This window comes from Streptopelia decaocto (genome assembly GCF_964273445.1).
Source record: "Streptopelia decaocto genome assembly, chromosome: 2".
Taxonomy (NCBI): domain Eukaryota; kingdom Metazoa; phylum Chordata; class Aves; order Columbiformes; family Columbidae; genus Streptopelia; species Streptopelia decaocto.
Window position 1 is genome coordinate 158,831,407 of NC_138655.1, and position 11,470 is coordinate 158,842,876.

An 11,470-nucleotide genomic window follows, 5' to 3' on the forward strand; every position below is an offset into this window, starting at 1 on the left:
CAGGACCACACTCTCCAGGGTCAGGGTGGGCTTAGATGGACTGCAAGAGGAGCCAGGGTTTCCTCTGCCTGTTGTGCACTGAAATAAAGGCAGGCAAGATCCATGGGAAGAGACAACATCCCTCATCAGGTAGGTACAGTTGGGTGAAAACTACTGGAGCCAGGTGGGAAAGAAGCTGAGATGGAGATGGCACGGACCAGAGCACGATTGACAATGCTGCAAAGTCTCCTCTCTCCCCAAAGGAAGGGACATGATCCATGCCATTACCAATGGAACCCATCTCTGAGCAGATTAGGAAGTGCTGGAGCCCCAATCCAGGGAAGACCTCTTGTGAAAAGAGCAGCAGAAGGAGGACATGGCCCACCAGACGCTGCAACAAAAGCAGCAAGCGGCATGAAAGGTGGGATGTGGGTGAGAAGCTTTCCTTTAGAAATCACAGGCAACGAGTCAAACCAACTCTCCCCATGAGAAGAGCAGGAGCAGTTTCCAACAGGCACAAATATCAGAAGGATTTGTTATCTGCACAACCCCATGCTGGTTTCCGTGTCCTGGCAGGAGCACTCCATTCACATGATCCGATAAGCATCGCCGATAAGCAACTTGTAGGGAACCATCCTTGTCTCCCTAATCGGACTGTATTTCTACCCCTCTCCATTTGATTGCACGATGCTCGTTAGACCCGCAGTCATGGCTGATAAGTGGAATCACTGTGTTTTATTGAACAGCACGTGCAATTCGTTAATTTGAGAGCTGGCAGGAGCATGCCGCAGCGGGGCGATCCAAATATTATTGCTTCCAGCAGTGGTAATAGAGGCTGAAACAGGGATAATGTGCACTGATTGTATCCAGCGCGAACACAACAGGAGCAATCATGCAGGTAATCAGGTTGATTTGTGTCTCTGCTGGACTCTTACCTTATTCTGCATGAGAAGGGTGTCAGTGGGTTCTGGGCTGGACCCTCAAGCAGAAGTGGGATGAAGTAATGTCAGGAGCATGGAGGCAATGATGGGGTTGGGGCTTACTTGAAGTAATTACCAACTCTTAAACACAAAGATCTGTTCAGAAGACCCCATTGCCTGGAGGTCCCTGCCTCCAGCCCAGCCAGATGGTGCCACTTCACCACTACTGCGTGATCCTTGGTGTTGTGTGAGGGCTTTTCACTCCCCAACCATCAGCTGCCTGCAGCTCCTCAGCTCCATCCCCACATCCCTGCAGCAGGGGTGGGCAGTCAGACCACCTGCTGAATGGCCAAGTACCCACCATGGGCAATCGGGGGGCTTCAGGAGCAGGGTATGTGGGAATAGGGAGACAAATGGTCCTGGCTATGCGGTGTTTGGGAACAAACCTTAATGCAGCCTTTCTGTACTTAAAATGGGCCTGTAAGAAAGAGGGGGACAGACTTTTGAGCAGGGCCTGTTGTGATAGGACAAGGGGTGATGGTTTTAAACTAAAGGAGGGAGATTCAAGCCAGACATGAGGAAGAAATTTTTTACACTGAAGGTGGTGAAACCCTGTCCCAGGTTGGCCAGAGAGGTGGTGGATGAAGCATCCCTGGAGACATCTCAGGCCATGCTGGACGGGGCTCTGAGCAACCTGATCTGGTTATGTCCCTGCTCATGGCAGGGGTGGCACTGGATGAGCTTTGAAGGGTCCCTTCCAACCCAAACTATTCTATGATTCTGTGATTCTATGATTCTATGATTATCTGTTTATTCTTTTCAAAAAAATCCCGAATCCCATGAAAGACCAAGTGTTTGAAGGATCTGTGACCCTGCAGACTTTCCTCTTCTCCCACCCTACCCCACACACTGATCAAGGACACTTACGGTGCTGCTGCTGGCTGTTTATTTGGAATCACTGATAGGGCTGGAAACGGAGTAAAGCTGCAAAACCACATCTTCTGAGTTTTTAAACATATGTGTTTCTCCTTTTGTTTACAGCTGTATCCCTTAATCTCTGATAACTCACATTTCCCCCTGCCCTCCCCAGTCAGACTGAGCTTGTGGTGTGGAACAGGCACTGTCAGCCCTATGGACATCACAGGGATGGAGCCCTGACAAAAACCTTCAGTGGGACACACTCTGCTTCAGGTCATACCCAAAGCCCTCCTGGTCTGCAGGCAGGTGGACTCTTACTATCACCTGCACCCAGTTGTGCACGTGGAGGCCGGGTGAGATTGGCAATGCTGTCTGAACAAGACAGAAATAGCCAGAGTCTTGTCTGGCAGTCAAAATCAACAGCTGTGTCTAGCCCTAAATCTCATCATCCTCTTGAAATAGATCATCTGATAAATATACTCTAAATACATATATTTTTTTCTAATTGTTTTCCATTTGTTTTACCTGTACTGGGGTGTGCATGTCAGTCTGCAACTGATTCTTGCTGTTCTTTGACGAGTAGTTTTTCTGCAAGGTGAGAAGGGGCAGAATTGGCTGGTGTCACTCCATGGGCTGCCCTGTCACCTTTTTTCCTGACCTCAGGGCTCCCCCTCTGTCCTCCTAGGGCTTCCACCTCCTCTCCCCAACCAGAATTTACACAGCAGCTGCAAGTGGCCTTTGTCTTGCATAATTTTAAACTTCTACAAATAAAGGAGGATCATGACCTTGTGCACATGGAAATTTGCAAAAGGCAGAGGAAGGAGAGGCTACAATACAGTTGTGTGACACACACACTTGTCTTCATGGCTATAAAGTGTCAAAGAGGCAAAAAACCCTGCAAAGTCATTCCTGCAGAAGGGATTTTCGTGCCTTGTTATGTTCAGGGTTTTCAGGGAGAAAGGAGCCGTCCCATGAACAGTGGCTGCTGGAGTAACTGCATTGGAGCTTGGCCTGATTGAGATGTTGGGTTGGGTTCATTGAGCTGTTCTGCGGTTCTTTCCTGCAGCTCCTAAGAGAGTGAGGGTTGGTCCCAGAGTCACCAGATGGCAGATGGCCCCTGCAGTCTCAGAAGAGTCCACATTGCTTCTTCTCATTCTGCTGCTTCCATTTGGGCATCTGGTAGAACTCTTCCTTGGACTTCCCAAAGATATCGTGGAAATCGGCATCAGAGAGATAGCACTGCAGTGGGAGGAGAGAGCAAGAAAAGGTCAGCTTTGGCTTTTGCAGAGGCTGGGACATCTCCGTTGGCTGTGTCCCTTCCTCACAGTGCCACTGACTCCAATAGTTCCTGTCCTGCTACCTGTCTGCATGGTGGGAAGTGGAACATCCCAACAACTGCTCCTCATCCCCCTTCCCAAAGCACCAGGGGCATAAAAGCCCACCATCCCTAAGAGATTCCCTGGTTTTGAGGGGTTGTCACGCTCTGGCTGGAATTTGGTCCCTGCTAATCAGACTGAGGCCAGAACAATCAATACTGTGTTGGAAAAGTTCTGCTGGCCAAAGTTTTGGGTGGTTTCTTAGATAGTGATTCACAGTGAAAGCATCTCCCCCCAAAATATTCCACTGGAAATCTTCACTCCCATTGCTGGAAGGGCAGAAATTTTTGTAGATAGTGGGCTCAGTGGTGATACTGAGAAGGACCTTGTAGAGGTTTAGGTTTCCTCAGCATTTTGGGTAGAATAAAACAGTCATGTACAGCCCAGCTGAAACACAACCATGGGCATTGCTGTGGGGCCCAGCTGTGGATCCACTCTGCAGCTCTGGGTGTTGGCCTTTGCCAGGAGATCTGCTAGGGCAAGACATTGGTCAAACTTGTGTTGTATAGAGTAGAGGGAATCAGCCCCCTGTGTCCACACTTTCCTCTCACATGAAGCTCCTGGTTTTTTATGAGATCTATGTGTCCAGCTAGTATCTCCTTGAGCCTGAAGCAGGACTTAACAGTCAAACGTACTAGTGCACTTAACCAAAGAGCAAGCTGCAGGTTAAACTACAAAGGCATCAAAACAGAAATGCTGTCACCTCTTTTTTGGTGGGATCCACGCCTTCTGGAAGTTCATCCACCGTCTTGTTCATCAGCACCTCTCGGGAGTAAATTCCTTCACCATTGGGCACCAAGGAAGGGCTGTTGCTGGTTTTGCTGCCATTGCTGTAGCTGTTGCTGACATTGTGGTTGATGTGTGATTTATACTCAGGGGAAGCACTTGTCATACTTGGACCAGACAAGCTGGTCATGCTGAGGGTTCTCTTGTTCAGGCTGATGTTGTTAAGGTCCTGCCAAAGGGATGAAAACACATCAAGAAGCTCTGGCAAAGCAAGTTGGGGGTTATCCTAGCTAGGATCTTTCTCTCTGTTGGGGTTGGGGTGACTCTTTCTGGCACTGGTTATCTGTTGGTCTTTTGCTTCAGAGTGGCAAGGAGAAAGTCTGAACTAAAACATTAGTGTAGCACCTCCACCAATGTTGCATCTTGATGTTAGGATTACTAAAAGCACAGCACTGATGAAATAACTGAAGATACTTACAGCAGCCTCATTCTTCTCAAGATAACAGCAGGGAAAGGTACATGTGGGAGGACAGAAGGTATGATTAGATATCTACCATGTCTAAAATTTCTAAATTGCCTGCATATCCCTCCCTGATACACCATCTCTCCTTGTGCAAATCCCCTGTCCTTCCTTCCTGTCCAGGGCAGGACAGATCCTGTGTGACAATCACATTTGGGATTGTTGGGACCTTGTTTTCTCTGTGTTTTTTAAGATCTCCTATGCCCTTCTTGACCAGGGGCCCCACCACTGCAAACTACTCACACAACGCTTCATTGCACAATCTTGTAGCTACACACACTTTTATTTGCACGTGTAGTTTAGAAAGCAGGTGACCAGACTCCTGCTCACAGCTCTCTGCACAGGACTGGAAAAGTCCCAGGAGTTTTGCGTGTATTTATGGGTTATTAATCACTTCTCCCTCTGCTTTCCACAGAGGAACACAGCTCTGATCCTAAGGTCCCCGTGCCTGCTCTGATCCTTGTGTCCTCTCCTTCGTGCCAACAGGCTGGGGGACACAATGATGTTTAAACCCAGGTGCTTCACACCCATATGGTGGAGAAGTCACTCACCACTTTGATCTCAGATATAGCCGACACGTCTCCTAAGCTGTTCTTCATCTCTTCGTAGGACTTGCCATCCTAAAGGTAAAGAGAGTTGTAAGAAGCACAGGCCACCTTTAATTGGCACATGGTCCTCTTCTCTAAGGGGGTCAGGAGATCATATGAATTTTAAAACCCAGTGATGCCCACTGAGGTGGCGGCTGGTGCCTCCTTCCATCCCCAGCTCCTGGAATGAGGACACTGTGCCAGAATATGAGCTTTCACTTGAAAACAGAGAAACAAATGTACTTTAGCCTTTGCAGTTGTACAATAACAGGTGAAAACAGGAAATTAAAATACTTCAGAGAGCAGAAGGCAAATGAAGGGAAATCATATTTACTGCTGGATTTAAATCTTCTAAATTTTCAATGAATCTTGTAATGCATTCAGGATAAAATAACATTCCCTCTTTTTACCTTCCCTGATTCATTTAGCTAAAGCAACAGATTTTTCAAAGCCTCAGTCCCCGAGTTCTTGCAATTTGGTGCTATGCATTACCATCTACCTTGTATTTCCTAAAAAAGGAATATACAAGATATATTGGCAAAGCTCATGATTGTGTTTTCCTAAGCAGCCAGGAGATGTCAGTTCTTAACAGAATCGTCCAACAACGTTCCCCAACAAAAGCAAACAACGTAAACACATGGACTGCAAAGCAATCAGATTTAGACCCAAAACTGAGCAATGAACGCACACACCAGATGTTTCTGGGATGTCAACATTTTTGATTGCTTGTCTGCAGTTGCTGAAGCTGCCTGCAGGGGATATTTTTAGGGGCACATACTTTATGAGCTATATCCTTGTTTTTCAGTAGGAAAACCAAACAAAAAAATCAAACCAAACCAAACAAACAAACATCCAAAACAAACTAAAAACCCCCAAAAAACCAAAACAAAAAAAAATAACCCCACAGCGCCAAAAAAAAGCCCAAACCCCAAGTTTTGACCTTAATTCTAAGCATCAACATTGTTGTAAGGGTCTGGGTATTGCTGTCTTATTTATCCAATCCAGTTGCCAACACAGGCTCTCTACCACCAGCCCAGTTGCAAAGAAAGAGGCTGCAAACCCACCTACAGGAAATAAAATATCTCTGCGTGAGTTTTCCTTCAGTGTGAAGTCCCCTGGGGACCTTCACACCATTGACCTGGCTGTCCCACCTCTAGGCTCAATCACGGGACTTCACTGGCAACCCTTTGGGCAACGAGCAGAAGAGATTGCTTGTAAACTGGCTGAACACTGATGTTCGTAGAAAAAAAATAGCAGGAGACAGAAGGGACAATTAGTGGCAGCAACTAGGGAGGGTTCTGGGAATATATCACTTGGATGCTGAGATTTTCCCAACATCATCTTTCGCCTTTTTTGTTCCTAAACCCTACACACCAGTGCCATCGGGTGGCAGGAATTTAGGTGCACAGCCTGGCAGCATTGCTTGCTGTTTGTTACGAACAGATATGCTGGCTCTATTAACCACAAAAACCTCTCCAGGATCAGCCTTTATTCTCGATATATTCTGTGCTGCTTGCATAGTCTACATGGAGTGCATCGCTCCTTCCTCCATCCAATCATGCTGTGCACAACCAGGGTTGGAGATGTGGTCCTGACTGTGCACAGTCAGGTCTTATGGCCACATGAGCATATGTCTGCTCTACATTCTCCTCCTGAAATGACCTGAATCCCATGTATTTGAAAGAGGAGATAAAGGACTTCTTTCATTCCCAGGCATCTCTCCTGGGGCAAGCTTACATTTCTATATAGTGAAGAGCTGGTATTCATAAATCAGGTTTTGAGAAGGCTTGTATGTAGGCACCAAGGGTGACCTTGCTCGGGAGCTCCTGGGCTCTGATGGGCAGTCTGCAAACATGGACACGAGACCTGTATGCTCACATCTTTCTTTTCACTAGAGTTTACCCTTTAAGCTGGGTCATAAATTTTACTCTGTGACTGCATTTTGAAAAACGAGCATTGATATCCCTTTTTTTTTTGATGATGGGGGGTGCTTCTGTTTTCACTCTGAACTTGATTTTACTACTAGCAGCCCCAACATATTTTTGGCTGAAATCACAAACCTGATTTGGAACCTAATATATATATAATAAAAATATCAATATTGTGAATTGAAGCGCATCTATTTATATTTGCAAAAGCCTCAGTTTTGCCAAACAGGTACTTTTTGTTGGCAAAGGAGTAGAAGCTGCTCAGGTACCACCAGGAAGCCGTGAAGCTCAGGACATGTCCTATGAAGGTTTTACTCCATGCACCATAAGGGATAAGTTCACTGACAATCACACCCTTTAAACACTGCTGAGCATGTGTCCATACTGCTGGGCTTCTCCAGCAACTTACGCTCCATTTGTAGGGGTCCCAAGCGTTGAACCATCCTGTGAAGTTGAGGGGTTCATAGCCCTGCTTCACCAGAATTATCGGCGTTGCCAAGTCTCTCCCTGCTGGATGGGTCTTGAGATACTCCTTAGCTGAGGCAATGGCCTCGTTCTTCTCATATGTGTTGGAGGCTTTGCCAATCCAAAGGAAAATCTGCAAGGAGAGAAGGTGTTGAAGATCAGTGAGTAGCTAGGACCTGTGCAGACATGGCTGTTTGTTCACTCAGGCCAACTGAAGCAGAGATAAAATGGGAAATGTTTCCCAATAGTCCCCTTGGAATTTGGTCCCAGATTTACTCCCAGCCAAGAAGGACTTTGCTTCTGTGACAAAGCATAAATATTTCAGAAAACAGCTCTCACATGCTTGAAGGTAGCTAAACCCCATCCTTGCATGGCCAAAAACTCCAATGGCCTCAGAAAGTAAAGCCCTCGGAGTCAGTTTCCAATATCCTAAAGCAAGTTGTCACCACTGGTGCTGGGAAATGAGGGGGAGTGTTTCTGGGTGCCACCCCCTTGTCTGAGCTGGCAAAGACTGGAGCAGGTCCAGGTCTTCTTGCCTCAGAGCAAGGCATGGACCAGGTGTCTCCATCTCCCCTTTTCTCGCAATACCACCTCACTCACGTGTTTTGTATCTGGGTGAGAAGGACTGGACATACACCTGCTTGTCTGACCAAGCACCATGAAGGGTTTGGAGATGGGACAGAAGGCGTATTGCCCTCGGTTTCAAGTTGAATGACAGATTCAAGCAAATTAAGCCATAACCTCTTTGAAAATATGTCTGGGGGGAAGAGGAGGAGGCATCAGTGCTGACCTCTTCCCATGTGTCTAGCAGCATGACATCATCTTCATCCAAGTCTTCCTGGCAGAAGCCCACCACTTCTGTCATGATGAATCGACCCGTCTGGTTGGAGCACTCGAAGAGGCGAGGCTGGTAGTGTGCGACCTGCTCTTGAAACCTTCCTCATGCGTGGCAGGGAAGGAAAAAAAGAGAAGAGATGGAAACTTTTCCCTCATGGTTCCCAGCTGGGCTGTGCTGCTGCTTGTCATGACCTCGATGGAAGAGGTGGGAACATGGCAGTGCTCATCTGAGGGCCTGAAAGTCAGCAATGTCAGGCCTCGGGGCTAATTGTCAGGCCATTTTAACAATTTTTAAAGATAACTTTTTCTCCACCCAAAGAGTGCAAAAGCAGAACCCTCCTCTCATTGTGGAGGTGAGCCTGATGTCAGGCAAAACCCACATCAGATCACTTGGTTGCAAAGGAACCCATCACCTGCCCAGAGGGATGGAGAAATCCAGGTCGTTCAAAAGCAGATTTAGTTTCATGACTCTTCTGCGTCTGCCGGTAAAGCTAATAATGGCTGGAAATGGAGCATGTGGTTCATGTAACCCTTATTATGATGAGTATTATTATAATATTTTTTTAATCATTTTGGTTGGACAAGATTTGGGATGCATTTACTGTAGGGAAAGGAGAGTGTAGCACAATCTTGTCTGCAGGGTTTGGATATGGAGCTCCTACTTCACAGCAGGCCTGACCCAAAACCTAGGAAAGAGACATTTTAGTGTGGTTTCTGACCAAGTTTTGGTGATATTCTGACCTCATGCTCCCTTTAGTGAGGACACAGTATCAAAGTGCTTACCCACCTTCCTGCAAAGTTTTGATCCCTTGACTAATGTCAGTTGGCCAAGCCCAGAGGAACAAGGAGGTCACTGTTACCTCTTTTCACTGGCATAAGGTGCTTTGCCTCCTAAGGCTTCCCAGAACTCTGCTGGCTCTTGTCCTTCTGAAATAGTGTGCTTGTCCCGTCTGGAAACGATGTCAGCCACCATTTTTGCCATCTCCCTCTCATCTCCACTGCATCCCTGTGTTCAGGACAAAGATTGGAGTTAGGGACAGACTGGAAAAACTTATTTGTGGGGCTGGCTTAGTTCTCCCCTCCTCAGGAGAGTTTTAGACATGCTTGAATGATTTTGAGGGTCTCATCTGAGCTGGTCACTCAGAATCCATTTATACTCCTTGAAAGGACATTCAGTGCAGTCAATGGCACCTAGAGCAAAACTCATATAATCGTAGAATGGTTTGGGTTAGAAGGGACCATTAAAGATCATCTAGTCCAACCTCCCTGCCATGGGAAGGGCTCTCTCTCACTAGTGGCATCTTTCACTAGATCAGCTTGCTCAAAGCCCCATCCAACTCGATCTCAAGCACTGGAAATGTTGGGATATCTGCAACTTCTCTGGGCAAACCTTCTGTTTCAGTCTGATCTACCAACTCATCTTGAAACACATGACTAACCCGGGATAAATGAGTATGCTCTAATCCCGAGTAATTTCTTACAGCTGGAGAACCTGGGGTGCTTTTTTCAGCTGAAAGCTGCAGGAACACCTAAAATGAGGTGAGATGAACCCCAAGATGAGTTACTTCAGTAGAGAGAGGGCTGTGTTACTGCGGATCCTCCACAGATGGAGCCTTTTTCTGGTGACACCTTTCTCCATTGAAATTAATGGGCTACCTGCCCAAGGATACACCTCCACAGCTCAGTGGTGGTAGGAGACTTAAGCCCCACACCAGCAATTTTGGCTTCCTTCAGCTGCCTCCCCTGGACTCCCTGCAGTCTCACCTTCCCACACCACAGGTAGCAGACTTGGCTGGTTGTCAGCAGGAAGACGTCATTGGAGTTGAGCGATGAGGCCCGGGCTGGCACCTCGGTGGCCTTTGTATTCATCTCATCTGTGCCCCTCACCTGGAAGAGGCGAATCGCCGGCTCGGGAGTGGTTTTCTGACCCCGGCTTGTGCCACCCTGCAAGGAAACGCAGAGAAGGATGGTACTGGGAGGAGAAGAGGACATGCAAATCCAGGGTGTGTCTGATTTGAGGAGAAAGACTTTTGGGCTCACAACCTTCCGTGCTGCTGCAATGACAGACCATGGTCCTGTACAGAGGAAATCCAAATACCTTCTGCTTCCAGGTCAGAATAAAACCCACATGGCATAACTTCCACATTTCTCCCTGATTACTCTGAGTCTTGACCAGCATCCATCAAGATGTTCAAGTTCAATGTGAGCAGATCTTGGTGTCTGCAAAGCATTTGCCACATAGACTGGGCAAGGCAGCTGGGATCTGATTTCCAGGTGCACTCAGCTTAGCTGAACATCTGCCATAGCAGCTGTATGGTGGGACCAACACTGAAAGCTGAGGGCAATCCCCATCTTCCCTACCATTTGCAATATCTCCACCATAGATATCAGGAGCCAAAGCAGCAAGTGAAGTGAGTTAGTAGTTAATGTGCTATAATTCAGGCAGGGACAATACAAATCATGTAACTCTTTGTAGCATATTTTGGACGATGCTCTCTGGGTCATGGTATCTGTAACTCACAGGATGATTGTCTTATTGCAAATCTGCAAAATATTTTTGGATAGAGTTGGAAAGAGCATCACACATTAATGCTGGAACTCACAGCTAGACAGCTGAGTCTAGGTTAATCCAGGACTGTGTTTACACATAAGGTGTTTAGATTATGTTGGAAGGAGTAGAAATGTTCCACCACTTCCATCTGCCCACCCATGTAGACCTGTCAGGCTTCTTTCACAGAATTGCAGAATCACAGAATGGCTGGGGTAGGAAGTGACCTCTGGAGATCATCCAGTCCAACCCACCTGCCAAAGCAGGTTCACCAGAGCAGATCACACAGGAAGGTGTCCAGGTGGGTTTGAATGTCTCCAGAGAAGGAGACTCCACAGCCTCTCTGGGCAGCCTGGTCCAGGCTCTGGCACCTCAAAGGAAAGAAGTTTCTCCTCATGTTCAGAGGGAACCTCCTGTGCTTCAGTCTGTATTTCCTGAATATCAACTCCTTTTTCTGAAGTATTTCCACCGCAACTGCCAAGCCACTGCTAGTGCTTGCACCTTCCATTGCCCACATGCACAAAGCCGCGTTACCTCGTAAATGACCAGCTTGCCCTTGAAGATGGCCAGGAAGTGTGTGGGCTCCTTGCCCATTGTCACGCGAACCTGCACAGCCTCATCCCCATACTTCTTGTCCAGCTCAATGGCATTGAGGGCACAGGCGGT

The 11,470-nt window shown here is 47.2% G+C and overlaps 1 protein-coding gene across 1 annotated transcript in view; it reads right to left on the reverse strand.

The window, feature by feature from the left end:
- Window positions 1-1,828: 1,828 nt before the first annotated feature.
- The window catches only part of VILL (villin like), a 24,824-nt gene continuing 15,182 nt past the window's right edge, over window positions 1,829-11,470 (reverse strand). Inside the window, exons 12-19 of the mRNA XM_082046146.1 lie at window positions 11,339-11,468; window positions 10,021-10,200; window positions 9,117-9,262; window positions 8,210-8,354; window positions 7,364-7,552; window positions 4,991-5,059; window positions 3,897-4,148; window positions 1,829-3,056 (exon numbers count right to left, since the gene is read on the reverse strand). Coding sequence (XP_081902272.1) covers window positions 2,943-3,056; window positions 3,897-4,148; window positions 4,991-5,059; window positions 7,364-7,552; window positions 8,210-8,354; window positions 9,117-9,262; window positions 10,021-10,200; window positions 11,339-11,468 — 1,225 coding nt within the window. The 3' untranslated portion in view covers window positions 1,829-2,942. The remainder of the gene's footprint in view (window positions 3,057-3,896; window positions 4,149-4,990; window positions 5,060-7,363; window positions 7,553-8,209; window positions 8,355-9,116; window positions 9,263-10,020; window positions 10,201-11,338; window positions 11,469-11,470) is intronic.